Source organism: Pseudophryne corroboree, chromosome 1 (genome assembly GCF_028390025.1).
Source record: "Pseudophryne corroboree isolate aPseCor3 chromosome 1, aPseCor3.hap2, whole genome shotgun sequence".
NCBI lineage: Eukaryota > Metazoa > Chordata > Amphibia > Anura > Myobatrachidae > Pseudophryne > Pseudophryne corroboree.
In genome coordinates this window covers 128144423-128168172 of record NC_086444.1, presented here as the reverse complement: position 1 = coordinate 128168172, position 23750 = coordinate 128144423, and the positions used below count along the sequence as shown (strand labels likewise).

The window sequence follows — 23750 nt, the reverse complement described above, 5'->3', positions numbered from 1 at the left end:
GGGGATTTTATGGTGTCGCTGGACATCAAGGATGCTTACTTGCATGTCCCCGTTTACCCACCTCACCAGGAGTACCTCAGGTTTGTGGTACAGGATTGTCATTACCAATTCCAGACGTTGCCGTTTGGTCTGTCCACGGCACCGAGAGTATTTACCAAGGTAATGGCCGAAATGATGATACTCCTTCGGAAGAAGGGAGTTATAATTATCCCGTACTTGGACGATCTCCTTATAAAGGCGAGGTCCAGAGAGCAGTGGTTAGTCAGCGTAGCACTTTCTCGGGAAGTGTTGCTACAGCACTGCTGGATTCTGAATATCCCAAAGTCGCAGCTGATTCCTGCGATGCGTCTGCTCTTCCTGGGCATGATTCTGGACACAGAACAGAAGAAGGTGTTTCTCCCGGTGGAGAAGGCCCAGGAATTGTCATCTCTGGTCAGGGACCTCCTGAAACCAAAACAGGTGTCGGTGCATCACTGCACGCGAGTCCTGGGAAAGATGGTGGCTTCTTACGAAGCAATTCCCTTCGGCAGGTTCCATGCAAGGATCTTTCAGTGGGATCTGTTAGACAAATGGTCCGGATCGCATCTTCAGATGCATCGGTTGATCACCCTGTCCACAAGGGCCAGGGTGTCTCTGCTGTGGTGGCTGCAGAGTGCTCATCTTCTCGAGGGCCACAGATTCGGCATACAGGACTGGGTCCTGGTGACCACGGACGCAAGCCTCCGAGGATGGGGGGCAGTCACTCAGGGAAGGAACTTCCAGGGACTGTGGTCAAGTCAGGAGACTTCACTACACATAAATATCCTGGAACTAAGGGCCATTTACAACGCCCTGAGTCAAGCAGAGCCCCTGCTTCAGAACCAACCAGTGCTGATTCAATCAGACAACATCACGGCGGTCGCCCATGTAAACCGACAGGGCGGCACAAGAAGCAGGATGGCGATGGCAGAAGCCACAAGGATTCTCCGATGGGCGGAAAATCACGTGCTAGCACTGTCAGCAGTGTTCATTCCGGGAGTGGACAACTGGGAAGCAGACTTCCTCAGCAGGCATGACCTACACCCGGGAGAGTGGGGACTTCATCCAGAAGTCTTCACGCAGATTGTAAACCGTTGGGAACGGCCACAGGTGGACATGATGGCGTCCCGCCTTAACAAAAAGCTAAAAAAATATTGCGCCAGGTCAAGGGACTCTCAGGCGATAGCTGTGGACGCACTAGTGACACCGTGGGTGTACCAGTCGGTTTATGTGTTCCCTCCTCTTCCTCTCATACCCAAGGTACTGAGGATAGTAAGAAAGAGAGGAGTAAGGACTATACTCATTGTTCCGGATTGGCCAAGAAGAACTTGGTACCCAGAACAACAAGAAATGATCTCAGAGGAACCATGGCCTCTGCCTCTCAGACAGGACCTGTTACAGCAGGGGCCCTGACTGTTCCAAGACTTACCGCGGCTGCGTTTGACGGCATGGCGGTTGAACGCCGGATCCTAACGGAAAAGGGCATTCCAGATGAAGTGATTCCTACGCTGATAAAGGCTAGGAAAGACGTGACGGCACAACATTATCACCGTATATGGCGAAAATATGTTGCTTGGTGTGAGGCCAGGAAGGCCCCTACAGAGGAATTCCAGCTGGGTCGATTCCTGCACTTCCTACAGTCAGGAGTGACTATGGGCCTAAAATTAGGATCCATAAAGGTCCAGATTTAGGCCCTATCTATTTTCTTTCAAAACTGGCTTCACTGCCTGAAGTTCAGACGTTTGTTAAGGGAGTGCTGCATATTCAGCCCCCTTTTGTGCCTCCAGTGGCACCTTGGGATCTTAACGTTGTGTTGGGTTTCCTGAAATCCCACTGGTTTGAGCCACTTAAGACCGTGGAGCTAAAATATCTCACGTGGAAAGTGGTCATGCTATTGGCCTTAGCTTCGGCTAGGCGTGTGTCAGAATTGGCGGCTTTCTCTTGTAAAAGCCCTTATCTGATCTTCCATATGGACAGGGCAGAATTGAGGACTCGTCCCCAATTTCTCCCTAAGGTGGTATCAGCGTTTCATTTGAACCAACCTATGGTGGTGCCTGCGGCTACTCGGGACTTGGAGGACTCCATGTTACTAGATGTAGTCAGGGCTTTGAAAATCTATGTAGCCAGGACGGCTGGAGTCAGGAAAACTGACTCACTGTTTATCCTGCTTGCACCCAACAAGCTGGGTGCTCCTGCTTCAAAGCAAACTATTGCGCGCTGGATCTGTAACACGATTCAGCAAGCTCATTCTGCGGCAGGATTGCCGCATCCTAAATCAGTGAAAGCCCATTCCACAAGGAGGTGGGCTCTTCTTGGGCGGCTGCCCGAGGGGTCTCGGCTTTACAGCTTTGCCGAGCTGCTACTTGGTCGGGTTCAAACACATTTGCTAAGTTCTACAAGTTTGATACCCTGGCTGAGGAGGACCTTGCCTTTGCTCATTCGGTGCTGCAGAGTCATCCGCACTCTCCCGCCCGTTTGGGAGCTTTGGTATAATCCCCATGGTCCTTACGGAGTTCCCAGCATCCACTAGGACGTCAGAGAAAATAAGAATTAACTCACCGGTAATTCTATTTCTCGTAGTCCGTAGTGGATGCTGGGCGCCCGTCCCAAGTACGGACTCTCTGCAATACATGTATATAGTTATTGCTTAACTAAAGGGTTATTGTTATGAGCCATCTGTTACTGAGGCTCAGTTGTTGTTCATACTGTTAACTGGGTATGGTTATCACGAGTTGTACGGTGTGATTGGTGTGGCTGGTATGAGTCTTACCCTGGATTCCAAATCCTTTCCTTGTTGTGTCAGCTCTTCCGGGCACAGTTTCCTTAACTGAGGTCTGGAGGAGGGGCATAGAGGGAGGAGCCAGTGCACACCAGATAGTACCTAATCTTTCTTTTAGAGTGCCCAGTCTCCTGCGGAGCCCGTCTATTCCCCATGGTCCTTACGGAGTTCCCAGCATCCACTACGGACTACGAGAAATAGAATTACCGGTGAGTAAATTCTTATTACAGCTACACTGTACTAAAGTGCAGGTTTATAGAAGTGGAGATGTTGCCCATAGCAACAAATCAGATTCTACTTATTTATCTACCACCGTCTAGAAGATATTAACAAGAGTCTGATTGGTTGTTATGGGCGATATCTTCACTTCTATTAACCTGCACTTAAGTTAATATACCCCTGAGTCTCTACCTGTTACACCCCTGGTTAGCTTAGTGCATTATGTGGCCAGTTAGTTGGCAATAGGGCAATAATATTAAATGAAAAATATTCCTGGTTATGCTTTTTATATTACTGTTCCTTTAAATGTCGGGGACAGAATCGCTGCCGACCCACCACTTAGTAAATATAACATCTATGCTTATTGAAATTATATTAATTTCTCTAACGTCCTAGTGGATGCTGGGGACTCCGTCAGGACCATGGGGAATAGCGGCTCCGCAGGAGACAGGGCACAAAAGCAAGCTTTTAGGATCACATGGTGTGTACTGGCTCCTCCCCCTATGACCCTCCTCCAAGCCTCAGTTAGGTTTTTGTGCCCGTCCGAGCAGGGTGCAATCTAGGTGGCTCTCCTAAAGAGCTGCTTAGAAAAAGTTTTTAGGTTTTTTCTCTATCGTCCTAGTGGATGCTGGGGTTCCTGAAAGGACCATGGGGAATAGCGGCTCCGCAGGAGACAGGGCACAAAAAGTAAAGCTTTCCGATCAGGTGGTGTGCACTGGCTCCTCCCCCCATGACCCTCCTCCAAGCCTCAGTTAGATTTTTGTGCCCGGCCGAGAAGGGTGCAATCTAGGTGGCTCTCCTAAAGAGCTGCTTAGAGAAAGTTTAGCTTAGGTTTTTTATTTTACAGTGAGTCCTGCTGGCAACAGGATCACTGCAACGAGGGACTTAGGGGAGAAGAAGTGAACTCACCTGCGTGCAGGATGGATTGGCTTCTTGGCTACTGGACAAAAGCTCCAGAGGGACGATCACAGGTACAGCCTGGATGGTCACCGGAGCCTCGCCGCCGGCCCCCTTGCAGATGCTGAAACATGAAGAGGTCCAGAATCGGCGGCAGAAGACTCCTCAGTCTTCTAAAGGTAGCGCACAGCACTGCAGCTGTGCGCCATTTTCCTCTCAGCACACTTCACACGGCAGTCACTGAGGGTGCAGGGCGCTGGGAGGGGAGCGCCCTGGGAGGCAAATGAAAACCTATTTGGCTAAAAAATACCTCACATATAGCCTCCGGGGGCTATATGGAGATATTTAACCCCTGCCAGAATACACTAAAGAGCGGGAGACGAGGCCGCCGAAAAAGGGGCGGGGCCTATCTCCTCAACACACAGCGCCATTTTCCTTACACAGCTCCGCTGGTCAGGACGGCTCCCAGGTCTCTCCCCTGCACTGCACTACAGAAACAGGGTAAAACAAGAGAGGGGGGGCAAAATAGTGGCAAAAATTATATTATAAAAGCAGCTATACAGGGAGCACTTATTATAAGGCTATCCCTGTCATATATAGCGCTTTTGGTGTGTGCTGGCAAACTCTCCCTCTGTCTCCCCAAAGGGCTAGTGGGGTCCTGTCTTCGTTAAGAGCATTCCCTGTGTGTCTGCTGTGTGTCGGTACGTGTGTGTCGACATGTATGAGGACGATATTGGTGTGGAGGCGGAGCAATTGCCAAATATGGGGATGTCACCTCCTAGGGGGTCGACACCAGAATGGATGCCTTTATTTATGGAATTACGGGATAGTGTCAACACGCTAAAGCAGTCGTTTGACGACATGAGACGGCCGGACAATCAGTTAGTGCCTGTCCAGGCGCCTCAAACACCGTCAGGGGCTGTAAAACGCCCTTTGCCTCAGTCGGTCGACACAGACCCAGACACAGGCACTGATTCCAGTGGCGACGGTGACGAATCAACCGTATTTTCCAGTAGGGCCACACGTTATATGATTTTGGCAATGAAGGAGGCGTTACATTTAGCTGATACTACAGGTACCACTAAACAGGGTATTATGTGGGGTGTGAAAAAACTACCTATAGTTTCTCTATCGTCCTAAGTGGATGCTGGGGTTCCTGAAAGGACCATGGGGAATAGCGGCTCCGCAGGAGACAGGGCACAAAAGTAAAGCTTTTACAGGTCAGGTGGTGTGTACTGGCTCCTCCCCCTATGACCCTCCTCCAGACTCCAGTTAGATTTTTGTGCCCGGCCGAGAAGGGTGCAATTCTAGGTGGCTCTCATAAAGAGCTGCTTAGAGAGTTTAGCTTAGGTTTTTTATTTTACAGTGATTCCTGCTGGCAACAGGATCACTGCAACGAGGGACAGAGGGGAGAAGAAGTGAACTCACCTGCGTGCAGGATGGATTGGCTTCTTGGCTACTGGACATGAAGCTCCAGAGGGACGATCACAGGTACAGCCTGGATGGTCACCGGAGCCACGCCGCCGGCCCCCTCACAGATGCTGAAGCAAGAAGAGGTCCAGAATCGGCGGCTGAAGACTCCTGCAGTCTTCTTAAGGTAGCGCACAGCACTGCAGCTGTGCGCCATTTTCCTCTCAGCACACTTCACACGGCAGTCACTGAGGGTGCAGGGCGCTGGGGGGGGGCGCCCTGGGAGGCAAATGAAAACCTTTAAAAAGGCTAAAAATACCTCACATATAGCCCCAGAGGCTATATGGAGATATTTACCCCTGCCTAAATGTACTAAATAGCGGGAGACGAGCCCGCCGAAAAAGGGGCGGGGCCTATCTCCTCAGCACACGGCGCCATTTTCTGTCACAGCTCCGCTGGTCAGGAAGGCTCCCAGGTCTCTCCCCTGCACTGCACTACAGAAACAGGGTATAACAGAGAGGGGGGGCAAAATAAATGGCAATATATTAATATAAAAGCAGCTATAAGGGAGCACTTAATCATAAGGCTATCCCTGTCATATATAGCGCTTTTTGGTGTGTGCTGGCAGACTCTCCCTCTGTCTCCCCAAAGGGCTAGTGGGTCCTGTCTTCGTATAGAGCATTCCCTGTGTGTCTGCTGTGTGTCGGTACGTGTGTGTCGACATGTATGAGGACGTTATTGGTGTGGAGGCGGAGCAATTGCCAAATATGAGGATGTCACCTCCTAGGGGGTCGACACCAGAATGGATGCCTTTATTTGTGGAATTACGGGATAGCGTCAACTCGCTTAAGCAGTCGTTTGCCGACATGAGGCGGCCGGACACTCAATAAGTGCCTGTCCAGGCGCCTCAAACACCGTCAGGGGCTGTAAAACGCCCCTTGCCTCAGTCGGTCGACACAGACCCAGACACAGGCACTGATTCCGGTGGTGAAGGTGACGAATCAACCGTATTTTCCAGTAGGGCCACACGTTATATGATTTTGGCAATAAAGGAGATGTTACATTTAGCTGATACTACAGGTACCACTAAACAGGGTATTATGTGGGGTGTGAAAAAACTACCAGTAGTTTTTACCGAATCAGAAGAATTAAATGACGTGTGTGATGAAGCGTGGGGTGCCCCGATAAAAAACTGCTAATTTCAAAGAAGTTATTGGCTTTATACCCTTTCCCGCCAGAGGTTAGGGAGCGCTGGGAAACACCTCCTAGGGTGGACAAAGCGCTAACACGCTTATCAAAACAAGTGGCGTTACCCTCTCCTGAGACGGCCGCACTTAAAGATCCATCAGATAGGAGGATGGAAAATATCCAAAAAGGTATATACACACATGCAGGTGTTATACTACGACCAGCTATTGCGACTGCCTGGATGTGCAGTGCTGGGGTAATTTGGTCAGAGTCCCTGATCGAAAATATTGATACCCTGGACAGGGACAATATTTTACTGTCGTTAGAACAAATAAAGGATGCATTTCTTTATATGCGTGATGCACAGAGAGATATCTGCACACTGGCATCACGGGTAAGTGCTATGTCCATTTCGGCCAGAAGAGCTTTATGGACACGACAGTGGACAGGCGATGCGTAGAGGAGTTATTTGGGGTCGGTCTATCGGATTTGGTGGCCACGGCTACGGCCGGGAAATCCACCTTTCTACCTCAAGTCACTCCCCAACAGAAAAAGGCACCGACCTTTCAACCGCAGCCCTTTCGTTCCTTTAAAAATAAGAGAGCAAAGGGCTATTCATATCTGCCACGAGGCAGAGGACGAGGGAAGAGACAGCAACAGGCAGCTCCTTCCCAGGAACAGAAGCCCTCCCCGGCTTCTACAAAAGCCTCAGCATGACGCTGGGGCTTCGCAAGCGGACTCGGGGGCGGTAGGCGGTCGTCTCAAGAATTACAGCGCGCAGTGGGCTCACTCGCAGGTAAATCCCTGGATCCTGCAGATAATATCTCAGGGGTACAGGTTGAAATTAGAGACAGAGCCACCTCGCCGTTTCCTGAAGTCTGCTTTACCAACGTCCCCCTCAGAAAGGGAGACGGTTTTGGAAGCCATTCACAAGCTGTATTCTCAGCAGGTGATAGTCAAGGTACCTCTTCTACAACAAGGGAAGGGGTATTATTCCACTCTTTTTGTGGTACCGAAGCCGGATGGCTCGGTAAGGCCTATTCTAAATCTGAAGTCCTTGAACCTGTACATAAAGAAGTTCAAGTTCAAGATGGAGTCACTCAGAGCAGTGATAGCGAACCTGGAAGAAGGGGACTTTATGGTATCCTTGGACATCAAGGATGCGTATCTCCACGTTCCAATTACCCCTCACACCAGGGGTACCTCAGGTTCGTTGTACAAAACTGTCTCTATCAGTTTCAGACGCTGCCGTTTGGTTTGTCCACGGCACCTCGGGTCTTTACAAAGGTAATGGCCGAGATAATATTTCTTCTTCGAAGAAAAGGCGTATTAATTATCCCATACTTGGACGATCTCCTAATAAGGGCAAGGTCCAGAGAACAGCTAGAGATGGGTTTAGCACTATCTCAAGAGGTGCTAAAGCAGCACGGATGGATTCTGAATATTCCAAAATCCCAATTAATGCCGACAACTCGTCTGCTGTTCCTGGGGATGATTCTGGACACAGTTCAGAAAAAGGTTTTTCTTCCCGAAGAAAAAGCCAAGGAGTTATCTGACCTGGTCAGGAACCTCCTAAAACCAGGAAAGGTGTCTGTACATCAATGCACAAGAGTCCTGGGAAAAAATGGTAGCTTCTTACGAAGCAATCCCTTTCGGCAGATTCCATGCAAAGGGATCTGTTGGACAAATGGTCAGGGTCGCATCTTCAGATGCACCTGCGGATAACCCTGTCGCCGAGGACAAGGGTATCCCTGCTGTGGTGGTTGCAGGAGGCTCATCTATTGGAGGGCCGCAGATTCGGCATGCAGGATTGGATCCTGGTGACCACGGATGCCAGCCTGAGAGGCTGGGGAGCAGTCACACAGGGAAGAAATTTCCAGGGAGTGTGGTCGAGCCTGAAAAAGTCTCTTCACATAAGCATTCTGGAACTAAGAGCAATCTACAATGCTCTAAGCCAGGCGGAACCTCTGCTTCAAGGAAGACCGGTGTTGATCCAGTCGGACAACATCACGGCAGTCGCCCATGTAAACAGACAGGGCGGCACAAGAAGCAGGAGGGCAATGGCAGAAGCTGCCAGGATCCTTCGCTGGGCGGAGAATCACGTGATAGCACTGTCAGCAGTATTCATCCCGGGCGTGGACAACTGGGAAGCAGACTTCCTCAGCAGACACGACCTTCACCCGGGAGAGTGGGGACTTCATCCAGAAGTTTTCCACATGCTATTAAACCGTTGGGTAAAACCAATGGTGGACATGATGGCGTCTCGCCTCAACAAAACACTGGACAGGTATTGCGCCAGGTCAAGAGATCCGCAGGCAATAGCTGTGGACGCGCTGGTAACACCTTGGGTGTACCAGTCGGTATATGTGTTTCCTCCTCTGCCTCTCATACCAAAGGTATTGAGGATTATACGGCAAAGAGGAGTAAGACTAGTGGCTCCGGATTGGCCAAGAAGGACTTGGTACCCGGAACTTCAAGAGATGGTCACGGACGATCCGTGGCCTCTACTTCTGAGAAGGGACCTGCTTCAGCAGGGTCCTTGTCTTTTTCAAGACTTACCGCGGCTGCGTTTGACGGCATGGCGTTTGAATGCCAGATCCTAAAAGGAAAAGGCATTCCAGAAGAAGTCATTCCTACCTTGATAAAGGCAAGGAAGGAAGTCACCGCGAATCATTATCGCCGTATTTGGCGAAAATATGTTGCGTGGTGCGAGCAGCGGAGTGCTCCGATGGAGGAATTTCAACTGGGTCGTTTTCCTACATTTCCTGCAATCAGGATTGTCTATGGGTCTCAAATTGGGATCTATTAAGGTTCAAATTTCGGCCCTATCAATATTCTTCCAAAAAGAATTGGCCTCAGTCCCTGAGGTCCAGATTTTTATCAAAGGAGTACTGCATATACAGCCTCCTGTGGTGCCTAAGGTGGCACCGTGGGATCTAAATGTAGTTTTAGATTTCCTCAAATCCAATTGGTTTGAACCACTAAAGAATGTGGATTTGAAATATCTCACATGGAAAGTGACTATGTTACTGGCCCTGGCTTCGGCCGGGAGAGTATCTGAACTGGCGGCTTTGTTTTATAAAAGCCCTTATTTAATTTTCCATTCGACATAGGGCAGAGCTGCGGACGCGTCCGCATTTTCTCCCTAAGGTGGTATCAGCGTTTCACCTGAACCAGCCTATTGTAGTGCCTGCGGCTACAGACGACTTGAAGGACTCCAAGTTGTTGGACGTTGTCAGAGCCTTAAAAATATACATTTAAAGGACGGCTGGAGTCAGAAAATCTGACTCGCTGTTTATACTGTATGCACCCAACAAGTTGGGTGCACCTGCTTCTAAGCAGTCGATTGCTCGTTGGATTTGTAACAAAATTCAACTTGTACATTCTGTGGCAGGCCTGCCACAGCCTAAATCTGTTAAGGCCCATTCCGCAAGGAAGGTGGGCTCATCTTGGGCGGCTGCCCGAGGGGTCTCGGCATTACAACTCTGCCGAGCAGCTACGTGGTCAGGGGAGAACACGTTTGTAAATTTTTACAAATTTGATACCCTGGCAAAGGAGGACCTGGAGTTCTCTCATTCGGTGCTGCAGAGTCATCCGCACTCTCCCGCCCGTTTGGGAGCTTTGGTATAATCCCCATGGTCCTTTCAGGAACCCCAGCATCCACTTAGGACGATAGAGAAAATAAGAATTTACTTACCGATAATTCTATTTCTCGGAGTCCGTAGTGGATGCTGGGCGCCCATCCCAAGTGCGGATTATCTGCAATACTTGTACATAGTTATTGTTAACTAATTCGGGTTATTGTTTAGGAAGCCATCTTTCAGAGGCTCCTCTGTTATCATACTGTTAACTGGGTTTAGATCACAAGTTGTACGGTGTGATTGGTGTGGCTGGTATGAGTCTTACCCGGGATTCAAAATCCTCCCTTATTGTGTACGCTCGTCCGGGCACAGTACCTAACTGGAGTCTGGAGGAGGGTCATAGGGGGAGGAGCCAGTACACACCACCTGACCTGTAAAAGCTTTACTTTTGTGCCCTGTCTCCTGCGGAGCCGCTATTCCCCATGGTCCTTTCAGGAACCCCAGCATCCACTACGGACTCCGAGAAATAGAATTATCGGTAAGTAAATTCTTATTTTTTCCTGAATCAGAAGAACTAAATGATGTATGTGATGAAGCGTGGGTTGCCCCCGATAAAAAGATGCTAATTTCAAAGAAGTTATTAGCTTTATACCCTTTCCCGTCAGAGGTTAGGGCGCGCTGGGAAACACCTCCTAGGGTGGACAAGGCGCTCACACGCTTATCTAAACAAGTGGCGTTACCCTCTCCTGAGACGGCCGCACTTAAAGATCCAGCAGATAGGAGGATGGAAAATATCCAAAAAAGTATACACACACATACAGGTGTTATACTACGACCAGCTATAGCGACAGCCTGGATGTGCAGTGCTGGAGTAGCTTGGTCAGAGTCCCTGATTGAAAATATTGATACCCTGGATAGGGACAATGTTTTACTGTCTTTAGAGCAAATAAAGGATGCATTTCTTTATATGCGTGATGCACAGAGGGATATCTGCACACTGGCATCACGGGTAAGTGCTATGTCCATTTCGGCCAGAAGAAGTTTATGGACGCGACAGTGGTCAGGCGATGCGGACTCAAAACGGCATATGGAAGTTTTGCCGTATAAAGGGGAGGAGTTATTTGGAGTCGGTCTATCAGATTTGGTGGCCACGGCTACAGCCGGGAAATCCACCTTTTTACCTCAAGCTACTCCCCAACAGAAAAAGACACCGACTTTTCAACCGCAGCCCTTTCGTTCCTTTAAAAACAAGAGAGCAAAGGGATATTCATATCTGCCACGAGGCAGAGGAAGGGGGAAGAGACACCAACAGGCAGCTCCTTCCCAGGAACAGAAGCCCTCCCCCGCTTCTACAAAAGCCTCAGCATGACGCTGGGGCTTCTCAAGCGGACTCGGGGGCGGTGGGCGGTCGTCTCAAGAATTTCAGCGCGCAGTGGGCTCACTCGCAGGTAGATCCCTGGATCCTGCAGATAATATCTCAGGGGTACAGGTTGGAACTAGAGAGATCCGCCTCGCCGTTTCCTGAAGTCTGCTTTACCAACGTCCCCCTCCGAAAGGGAGACGGTTTTGGAAGCCATTCACAAGCTGTACTCTCAGCAGGTGATAGTCAAGGTACCTCTTCTACAACAGGGAAAGGGGTATTATTCCACTCTATTTGTGGTACCGAAGCCGGACGGCTCGGTAAGACCTATTCTAAATCTGAAGTCCTTGAACCTGTACATAAAAAAGTTCAAGTTCAAAATGGAGTCACTCAGAGCAGTGATAGCGAACCTGGAAGAAGGGGACTTTATGGTGTCCTTGGACATCAAGGATGCGTACCTCCACGTTCCAATTTACCCCTCACACCAGGGGTACCTCAGGTTCGTTGTACAAAACTGTCACTATCAGTTTCAGACGCTGCCGTTCGGATTGTCCACGGCACCTCGGGTCTTTACAAAGGTAATGGCCGAGATGATGATTCTTCTTCGAAGAAAAGGCGTATTAATTATCCCATACTTGGACGATCTCCTAATAAGGGCAAGGTCCAGAGAACAGCTAGAGAGGGGATTAGCACTGTCTCAAGAAGTGCTAAAACAGCACGGCTGGATTCTGAATATTCCAAAATCCCAGTTAATGCCGACAACTCGTCTGCTGTTCCTAGGGATGATTCTGGACACGGTTCAGAAAAAGGTTTTTCTCCCGGAGGAAAAAGCCAAGGAGTTATCCGAGCTTGTCAGGAACCTCCTAAAACCAGGAAAGGTGTCTGTACATCAATGCACAAGAGTCCTGGGAAAAATGGTGGCTTCTTACGAAGCAATTCCATTCGGCAGATTCCATGCACGAATTTTCCAGAGGGATCTGTTGGACAAATGGTCAGGGTCGCATCTTCAGATGCACCAGCGGATAACCCTGTCTCCAAGGACAAAGGGTATCTCTTCTGTGGTGGTTGCAGAGTGCTCATCTATTGGAGGGCCGCAGATTCGGCATACAGGATTGGATCCTGGTGACCACGGACGCCAGCCTGAGAGGCTGGGGAGCAGTCACACAAGGAAGAAACTTCCAGGGAGTGTGGACGAGCCTGGAAACGTCTCTTCACATAAACATTCTGGAACTAAGAGCAATCTACAATGCTCTAAGCCAGGCAGAACCTCTGCTTCAAGGAAAACCGGTGTTGATCCAGTCGGACAACATCACGGCAGTCGCCCATGTAAACAGACAGGGCGGCACAAGAAGCAGGAGTGCAATGGCAGAAGCTGCAAGGATTCTTCGCTGGGCAGAGAATCATGTGATAGCACTGTCAGCAGTGTTCATCCCGGGAGTGGACAACTGGGAAGCAGACTTCCTCAGCAGACACGACCTTCACCCGGGAGAGTGGGGACTTCATCCGGAAGTCTTCCACATGCTGGTAACCCGTTGGGAAAGACCAATGGTGGACATGATGGCGTCTCGCCTCAACAAAAAACTGGACAGGTATTGCGCCAGGTCAAGAGATCCGCAGGCAATAGCTGTGGACGCGCTGGTAACGCCTTGGGTGTACCAGTCGGTGTATGTGTTTCCTCCTCTGCCTCTCATACCAAAAGTATTGAGAATTATACGGCAAAGAGGCGTAAGAACGATACTAGTGGTTCCGGATTGGCCAAGAAGGACTTGGTACCCGGAACTTCAAGAGATGATCACGGAAGATCCGTGGCCTCTACCTCTAAGGAGGGACTTGCTTCAGCAGGGTCCCTGTCTGTTTCAAGACTTACCGCGGCTGCGTTTGACGGCATGGCGGTTGAACGCCGGATCCTAAAGGAAAAAGGCATGCCGGAAGAAGTCATTCCTACTTTGATTAAAGCAAGGAAGGAAGTAACCGTGCAACACTATCACCGCATTTGGCGAAGATATGTTGCGTGGTGCGAGGATCGGAGTGCTCCAACGGAGGAATTTCAACTGGGTCGATTCCTACATTTCCTGCAATCAGGATTGTCTATGGGTCTCAAATTGGGATCTATTAAGGTTCAAATTTCGGCCCTGTCGATTTTCTTTCAAAAAGAATTGGCTTCAGTTCCTGAAGTCCAGACTTTTGTTAAGGGAGTGCTGCATATACAGCCTCCTGTGGTGCCTCCAGTGGCACCGTGGGATCTCAATGTGGTTTTGGAATTTCTAAAATCTCATTGGTTTGAACCACTAAAAAAGGTGGATTTAAAATATCTCACATGGAAAGTGACCATGTTACTAGCCCTGGCTTCGGCCAGGAGAGTGTCAGAACTGGCAGCTTTATCTTACAAAAGCCCATATCTGATTTTCCATTCGGACAGGGCAGAACTGCGGACTCGTCCGCATTTTCTCCCTAAGGTGGTGTCAGCATTTCATCTGAACCAGCCTATTGTAGTGCCTGCGGCTACAAGTGACTTGGAGGACTCCAAGTTACTGGACGTTGTCAGAGCATTAAAAATATATATTGCAAGGACAGCTGGAGTCAGAAAATCTGACTCGTTGTTTATATTGTATGCACCCAACAAGATGGGTGCTCCTGCGTCTAAGCAGACGATTGCTCGTTGGATCTGTAGCACAATCCAACTTGCACATTCTGTGGCAGGCCTGCCACAGCCTAAATCTGTAAAGGCCCACTCCACAAGGAAGGTGGGCTCATCTTGGGCGGCTGCCCGAGGGGTCTCGGCATTACAACTTTGCCGAGCAGCTACGTGGTCAGGGGAGAACACGTTTGTAAAATTTTACAAATTTGATACTCTGGCTAAGGAGGACCTGGAGTTCTCTCATTCGGTGCTGCAGAGTCATCCGCACTCTCCCGCCCGTTTGGGAGCTTTGGTATAATCCCCATGGTCCTTTCAGGAACCCCAGCATCCACTAGGACGATAGAGAAAATAAGAATTTACTTACCGATAATTCTATTTCTCGGAGTCCGTAGTGGATGCTGGGCGCCCATCCCAAGTGCGGATTATCTGCAATAATTGTACATAGTTATTGTTAACTAATTCGGGTTATTGTTTAAGAAGCCATCTTTCAGAGGCTCCTCTGTTATCATACTGTTAACTGGGTTTGATCACAAGTTGTACGGTGTGATTGGTGTGGCTGGTATGAGTCTTACCCGGGATTCAAAATTCCTCCCTTATTGTGTACGCTCGTCCGGGCACAGTACCTAACTGAGGCTTGGAGGAGGGTCATGGGGGGAGGAGCCAGTGCACACCACCTGATCGGAAAGCTTTACTTTTTGTGCCCTGTCTCCTGCGGAGCCGCTATTCCCCATGGTCCTTTCAGGAACCCCAGCATCCACTACGGACTCCGAGAAATAGAATTATCGGTAAGTAAATTCTTATTTTTATTTTCAGTGAGTCCTGCTGGCAACAGGCTCACTGCATCGAGGGACTTAGGGGAGAGATTTTCAACTCACCAGCGTGCAGGATGGATTGGAGTCTTAGGCTACTGGACATAGCTTCAGAGGGAGTCGGAACACAGGTCACCCTGGGGTTCGTCCCGGAGCCGCGCCGCCGATCCCCCTTACAGATGCTGAAGATCGAGGGTCCGGAAACAGGCGGCAGAAGGCTCTTCAGCCTTCATGAAGGCCATTGTTGCTACACACTTCACACTGAACGGTCACGGAGGGTGTAGGGCGCTGCTGGGGGCGCCCTGGGCAGCAATATTTAATACCTTCTTATGGCAAAGGAATACATCACATATAGCCATTGAGGCTATATGTATGTATTTAACTCAGGCCAGATACCTCAAAACCCGGGAGAAAAGCCCGCCGAAAAGGGGGCGGGGCTTATTCTCCTCAGCACACAGCGCCATTTTCCTGCTCAGCTCCGCTGTGAGGAAGGCTCCCAGGACTCTCCCCTGCACTGCACTACAGAAACAGGGTAACAAAGAGAGGGGGGGCACATTTTGGCGATATTTATATATTTAAAGCGCATATAGCAGAAACAACACCTTTTAGGGTTGTTTATATACATTTATAGCGCTTTTGGTGTGTGCTGGCAAACTCTCCCTCTGTCTCCCCAAAGGGCTAGTGGGGTCCTGTCTTCGATAAGAGCATTCCCTGTGTGTCTGCTGTGTGTCGGTACGTGTGTGTCGACATGTATGAGGACGATGTTGGTATGGAGGCGGAGCAATTGCCGGTAATGGTGATGTCACCCCCTAGGGAGTCGACACCGGAATGGATGGCTTTAGTTATGGAATTACGTCCCTTACCTCAGTCAGTCGACACAGGTACCGACACAGATTAATCTAGTGTCGACGGTGAAGAAACAAACGTATTTTCCAATAGGGCCACACGTTATATGATCACGGCAATGAAGGAGGCTTTGCAGATCTCTGATACTGCAGGTACCTCAAAAAGGGGTATTATGTGGGGGGTGAAAAAACTACCTGTAGCTTTTCCAGAATCAGAGGAATTGAATGACGTGTGTGATGAAGCGTGGGTTAACCCCGATAGAAAACTGCTAATTTCAAAGAAGTTATTGGCATTATACCCTTTCCCACCAGAGGTTAGGGCGCGCTGGGAAACACCCCCTAGGGTGGATAAAGCGCTCACACGTTTATCAAAACAAGTGGCGTTGCCGTCTCCTGATACGGCCGCCCTCAAGGATCCAGCAGATAGGAGGCTGGAAACTACACTGAAGAGTATATACACACATACTGGTGTTATACTCCGATCAGCAATAGCCTCAGCCTGGATGTGCAGTGCTGGGGTAGTGTGGTTGGATTCCCTGACTGAAAATATTGATACCCTGGATAGGGACAGTATTTTATTGACTTTAGAGCAATTAAAGGATGCGTTTCTTTATATGCGAGATGCTCAGAGGGATGTTTGCACTCTGGCATCGAGAGTAAGTGCGATGTCCATATCTGCCAGAAGAAGTTTATGGACGCGACAGTGGTCAGGTGATGCGGATTCCAAAAGGCATATGGAAGTATTGCCATATAAAGGAGAGGAATTATTTGGGGTCGGTCTATCGGATCTGGTGGCCACGGCAACTGCCGGCAAATCCACTTTTTTACCTCAGACCCCCTCCCAACAGAAAAAGACACCGTCTTTTCAGCCGCAGTCCTTTCGCTCCTATAAAAACAAGCGGGCAAAAGGACAGTCTTATCTGCCCCGAGGCAGAGGAAAGGGTAAGAGAGGGCAGCAAGCAGCCCAGGACCAGGACCAGAAGCCCGCCCCGGGTTCTACAAAGCCATCAGCATGACGCTGGGGCTTTACAAGCAGACTCAGGAGCGGTGGGGGGTCGACTAAAGATTTTCAGCAATCAGTGGGCTCGCTCACAGGTGGACCCGTGGATCCTGCAGATAGTATCTCAGGGTTACATGTTGGAATTCGAAAGGTCTCCCCCTCGCCGTTTCCTAAAGTCTGCTTTACCAACGTCTCCCTCAGAAAGGGCGACGGTATTGGAAGCCATTCACAAGCTGTATTCTCAGCAGGTGATAGTCAAGGTACCCCTCCTACAACAGGGAAAGGGGTATTATTCCACACTATTTGTGGTACCGAAGCCGGACGGTTCGGTAAGACCTATTCTAAATCTGAAATCCTTGAACCTGTACATACAGAAATTCAAGTTCAAGATGGAGTCACTAAGAGCAGTGATAGCGAATCTGGAAGAAGGGGACTTCATGGTGTCCCTGGACATAAAAGATGCTTATCTGCATGTCCCAATTTACCCGTCACACCAAGGGTATCTCAGGTTCGTGATACAAGACTGTCATTATCAGTTTCAAACGCTGCCGTTTGGTTTGTCCACGGCACCTCGGGTCTTTACCAAGGTAATGACCGAAATGATGGTTCTTCTACGAAGAAAAGGCGTATTAATTATCCCTTACTTGGACGATCTCCTGATAAGGGCAAAGTCCAGAGAACAGCTGGAAGTCGGTGTAGCACTAACCCAAGTAGTGCTTCAACAACACGGGTGGATTTTGAATCTTCCAAAATCTCAATTGTCCCCGACAACACGTCTGCTGTTCCTGGGAATGATTCTGGACACGGTTCAGAAAAAGGTGTTTCTCCCGGAGGAGAAAGCAAGGGAGTTATCCGAACTTGTCAGGAACCTCCTAAAACCAGGAAGTGTGTCAGTACATCAATGCACAAGAGTCCTGGGAAAGATGGTGGCTTCTTACGAAGCAATTCCATTCGGCAGATTCCATGCACGAATATTTCAGTGGGATCTGCTGGACAAATGGTCCGGATCGCATCTGCACATGCATCAGCGGATAACACTGTCACCAAGAACAAGGTTGTCTCTTCTGTGGTGGTTGCAGAGTGCCCATCTGCTAGAGGGCCGCAGGTTCGGCATACAGGACTGGGTCCTGGTGACTACGGATGCCAGCCTACGGGGCTGGGGAGCAGTCACACAGGGAAGAAACTTCCAGGGGGTATGGTCAAACCTGGAGACGTCTCTTCACATAAATATACTGGAGCTAAGAGCGATCTACAATGCTCTAAGCTTGGCGAAACCGCTGCTTCAGGGTCAGCCGGTGTTGATCCAGTCGGACAACATCACGGCAGTCGCCCACGTAAACAGACAAGGCGGCACGAGAAGCAGAAGAGCAATAACAGAAGCTGCAAGGATTCTTCGCTGGGCGGAAAATCATGTCATAGCACTGTCAGCAGTGTTCATCCCGGGAGTGGACAACTGGGAAGCAGACTTCCTCAGCAGACACGACCTTCACCCGGGAGAGTGGGGACTTCATCCGGAAGTTTTCCACATGATTGTGAACCATTGGGAAAAACCAAAGGTGGACATGATGGCATCTCGCCTCAACAAAAAACTGGACAGATATTGCGCCAGGTCAAGAGACCCTCAGGCAATAGCTGTGGACGCTCTGGTAACACCGTGGGTGTACCAGTCAGTGTATGTGTTCCCTCCTCTGCCTCTCATACCAAAGGTACTGAGAATTATACGGAAAAGGGGAGTAAGAACAATACTAGTGGCTCCGGATTGGCCAAGAAGAACTTGGTATCCGGAACTTCAAGAGATGCTCACGGAAGATCCGTGGCCTCTACCTCTAAGAAGGGATCTGCTTCAGCAGGGACCTTGTATGTTCCAAGACTTACCGCGACTGCGTTTGACGGCATGGCGGTTGAACGCCGGATTCTAGAAGAAAAGGGCATTCCAGAGGAAGTTATTCCTACCTTGATAAAAGCTAGGAAGGAAGTGACCGCACAACATTATCACCGCATTTGGAGAAAATATGTTGCGTGGTGTGAGGCCAAGAAGGCCCCAACGATAGAATTTCAATTGGGTCGATTCCTACATTTCCTGCAGGCAGGATTGTCTATGGGTCTCAAATTGGGCTCTATTAAAGTTCAAATTTCGGCCTTATCAATCTTCTTCCAGAAAGAATTGGCTTCAGTGCCTGAAGTACAAACTTTTGTCAAGGGTGTATTACATATACAACCCCCAATTGTGCCTCCAGTGGCACCGTGGGACCTAAACGTAGTTTTGGATTTTCTCAAATCTCATTGGTTTGAGCCTCTCAAATCGGTAGATTTGAAGTATCTTACATGGAAAGTAACCATGCTACTGGCCCTGGCTTCAGCCAGGAGAGTTTCAGAGTTGGCGGCTTTATCGTACAAAAGCCCATATCTGATTTTCCATTCGGACAGGGCAGAACTGCGGACACGTCCTCATTTTCTCCCTAAGGTGGTTTCGGCTTTTCACTTGAACCAGCCTATTGTGGTGCCTGCGGCTACTAGCGACTTGGAGGACTCCAAGTTACTGGACGTTGTCAGAGCATTGAAAATATATATTTCAAGGACAGCTGGAGTCAGAAAATCTGACTCGTTGTTTATCTTGTATGCACCCAACAAGATGGGTGCTCCTGCGTCTAAGCAGACGATTGCTCGTTGGATCTGTAGCACAATTCAACTTGCACATTCTGTGGCAGGCCTGCCACAGCCTAAAACTGTAAAAGCCCACTCCACAAGGAAGGTGGGCTCATCTTGGGCGGCTGCCCGAGGGGTCTCGGCATTACAACTTTGCCGAGCAGCTACGTGGTCAGGGGAGAACACGTTTGTAAAATTTTACAAATTTGATACTCTGGCTAAAGAGGACTTGGAGTTCTCTCATTCGGTGCTGCAGAGTCATCCGCACTCTCCCGCCCGTTTGGGAGCTTTGGTATAATCCCCATGGTCCTGACGGAGTCCCCAGCATCCACTAGGACGTTAGAGAAAATAAGAATTTACTTACCGATAATTCTATTTCTCATAGTCCGTAGTGGATGCTGGGCGCCCATCCCAAGTGCGGATTGTCTGCAATACTTGTACATAGTTATTGTTACAAAAATCGGGTTATTATTGTTGTGAGCCATCTTTTTTAAGAGGCTACTTCTTTGTTATCATACTGTTAACTGGGTTCAGATCACAAGTTGTACGGTGTGATTGGTGTGGCTGGTATGAGTCTTACCCGGGATTCAAGATCCTTCCTTATTGTGTACGCTCGTCCGGGCACAGTACCTAACTGAGGCTTGGAGGAGGGTCATAGGGGGAGGAGCCAGTACACACCATGTGATCCTAAAAGCTTGCTTTTGTGCCCTGTCTCCTGCGGAGCCGCTATTCCCCATGGTCCTGACGGAGTCCCCAGCATCCACTACGGACTATGAGAAATAGAATTATCGGTAAGTAAATTCTTATTTTGTCTCTTCTGAGCGACTTATTGGGCTTTTTGAAGTTTTTTTTTTTAATGCTGATATGTCTGTCTTATTACTGAGTAAAGGTACCTGTTGTATGGCACAACTAGTCATTACAGCAGTAATCCACCATAAAGTAACTTCATCAATAATGTAAGCTGTGATTAATATAGATTTTAAAAAAATGTTAGCAGGCTTTCTATCTTAATATAAACAAGTGTTACAAGCTAGAACAAACACATGTGATGTTCAGTGTGACTTCTAGGTGACCCAGTATTCTAATAGCTTCTGAAAGTTGGTTGTGATACAGAAGTTAGACATTTAAAAAGATAGACAGCCGTTAGGTCGACAGGGTCAATAGGTCGACAAATTTTTTATTGGGTGTTTTCTATTTTGTTTTTTTTTTACCCCAATTTCTTGAAATCTATAGCCTGATCGGGCAGTGTGCTGTGCATACATACTGCCTGATCTGTCGGAGACTGACGTCATGAACTGGCCGGGCATTTACACACACACACCCAGTTCAGCTGTTAGTCACAGCCGGCTGCTGCAGCTTGTGTATGGGCGGTCGGCTGACCGTCCGTACACACACACCGACGTACCAATATATCTAACTATATATCGTCCGACGGCTGTACAGCAGGACCGACGCGATAGGTCTGTGAACGACGGAGTTCACAGACCTATCGCTCGTACACACTGTCCGACGGGCCCGCGATATATCGTCCGTTCAATAGAACGGCCGATATATCGGCCAGTGTGTATGCACCTTCAATTACAGTTTTGCAGAATATATAATAGGAATGATTTCAGCCAAGTCATATGGCAGACAGAAGAATTCTGCATACGAGGTACATAGGTGTCATTTTCGTCATATGGCACAAGATGACTTAGATACTCCGCCATGGGTAGCGCAGCATGCTTTTTCCTAAATATTGCATCTTAGTGGCATTGTAGTCACGTACAAAGCCACAGACCATAGACCAGGGACACCAGGTTGTAGCTTTGTCGCTAAGTAAATGTTATAAAATGTGTATAAAGTCGCAGAGTAAGCATAACTGAATGAGGCGGAAGTAATGGCCGCTCATATCTGAACCTTTTTTTATTCAGATTTGTGACTTAGTCACCCACAGATGTACAAGCATTACCAGCCACTGGGGTCCATGTACACTAGCAATGTAGATTTGTCACTCCTTGTCATTTTAACGGTGCATATTTTGAGTAAAAGTCGTAAGCACCTCAATGTGCCTGTCTGGGCTGTTTGGCCTGCCTAACGCCAAGGTGTATGAGGACACATATGTATAACAGTGGCATGACAGACGTGAACATTAGTTAAGCAGAATAAATAGATGCAATTTGATCAGACCACATACAGAAACAATTTAGCGTAGGACATGACCAGGATGAGTGGGCCTTTTTTTTTTTTTTTTTCACTACCTGAGAAACTGAAACTGTTACCTGAGGGATTAATGTCACATGGTCCATCATGGTACAGCATCGTATTCACTCTGATTCTTTGTAATTTATGCTGTCACAGGTCTTCTGCAGAAGAGGCGCGTAGCAATTGAAGCTCTTCAAGTTTGCTGTCTGCTGCTGCCACCGGAAAATCGCAGGAAACTGCAGCTCCTAATGAGGATGATGGCCAGGATAAGCCTGAACGGGGAAATGCCACCGCTGTGTGATACCACTGGGAACCGAGCGCTGGTATGTTATTAAAGACTCAGGATAATTGGACTTCCTTGACTGCTGTGCTCAGCACTACAGGTGTCTCCTCTCACAAGTGACAGTTTTATCTGTCTGACAAAAGATTTACTTGTTCTCTTTTCTTTTTATTCCTGAGCATTTATTATTTTTATTTTACTTTTTTATTAATGAATACAGCACCATTTTGAAGCCGGCATACACTTCGCCATCATATATCATTCATTTTGCAATAACACAGACTGAAAGATAAGACTCTATGTATTCCTGGTCATGAAAAGTGATTACAAATATGTTCTATTCTAAACCGGTGATTTTTATGTGTCCTAAAATCCAACTGAACGTGTTACAAGAAGGGTCTGTCTGTGAGCTCTTATTATATGTAGGGTAATTTCACAAGAGTGTGGTATGGCTAGTCAACATCAGAAGATGATCAGGATGTATGTCTCTAAGGTCATTATGCCAAGTGTATATGTCGACATGCATTTAGGTCAACAGGATTAAAATGTCTACAGTGAAGAGGTCTACACACATTTTTGTTTGCAGTGTTTTGTATTCTCATTTTAGCCTAACCATCAACACAAAAACAACACATGTTGACATTTTTGTGTTGACATTTTCAGAGTCGATCTTTTAATCCTTTCAACCTAAATGTATGTCTATATAGACACTGTTGACCTAATGACCCGGTCGCCCTTCTGACTGTAGACATTGTTAATGTCACCCAGATACCTTCCACAACTGTTGATGAGCCGTAAGTTGTCTGGTACAATGCTAGGCAGTCATTTCCGCTTCTGCTTCGTTATAAGAGCAGGTTAATCAATGTAAATGAGTTCCCAGTCTGAGAGGGTCTATTTCTTTGGCTTGGTGGGAAGGGCTTGAAAGCAGATATGTATTTGCTGCAGGGTTTTAACAACTGGAGGATAAATGTTTCTTTTCAGCATATTGGTCCTGATTCCATCGATAGTTTGTAAAGAAGTGTATGCAGCTTGCGTTGTGTATGCAGCCTGCTAACAATTGCTGGAAGCAGAAGGCATTTGCACTTGTCTGTATATCAGGCCCAGAAAGTCTATTTATTATTACATTTATTGAGTAAAAGTTTGTGCTCTTCTAAGCTGAGATGGTGTATGTAGACAATCCTATATACCATACAGGGTACATATCCTATATAATAAAAGGCTATGGCTGCTCCTCGCCTCTATGGAGAGAATTCAAGTGTTGCTCCGTTCAGACGTACACAACCGCCACCGCTGACATTACTATTATGATGTTTTGTCATTTTGACTGGCTGGTAACTACTGTAGTTTACAATAAAGCAGCTCAGAGATACCGGTTTACCCTTCTTTAGCTGAACAGATAGACGTCTCCAAAATATAGTTCCATGGTGTGATCATGTTTGGATCTCTGTCGTGTCCATGTTTGGATCTCTGTCATGTCCACGTTTTGATCTGCTTAGCACAGTGTGGTTAAGTCACTGATCTCTTTTGTCTTTTCCAGATGGTACAGACCTTTTCTCGCTGTATCCTTCGCTCTAAAGAGGAGATAGACCTGGGTGAACTTTTGTCCACAAAACTGGTGACTTTCATGATGGATAATTGTCAGGACATTTTGACTGTTCCACCATCTATGAAGAAGTCAGTGGAAGACTACGTAGCACACCAGAGAAGGGTCAAGGTATTACATTACGTGGATGTATATATCTTGCTGCACTGTAAGGGAATATTCCTCTTTTAGAATTTATGGATGGTGTAATGGTTGGCATTACTACCTCATAGCACTGAGGTCATGGGCTTGATTCCCACCATGGCTCTAACTGTTATGTTTGTATATTCTCCCCGTACTTGCGTGGGTTTCCT

The 23750-nt window shown here is 48.1% G+C and overlaps 1 protein-coding gene across 1 annotated transcript in view; it reads left to right on the top strand.

Annotated features, from left to right (window-relative positions):
* Positions 1 to 23750, top strand: part of DEPDC1B (DEP domain containing 1B) — a 179981-nt gene that overhangs the window by 142733 nt on the left and 13498 nt on the right. Inside the window, exons 8-9 of the mRNA XM_063962849.1 lie at positions 21731 to 21897; positions 23392 to 23568. Coding sequence (XP_063818919.1) covers positions 21731 to 21897; positions 23392 to 23568 — 344 coding nt within the window. The remainder of the gene's footprint in view (positions 1 to 21730; positions 21898 to 23391; positions 23569 to 23750) is intronic.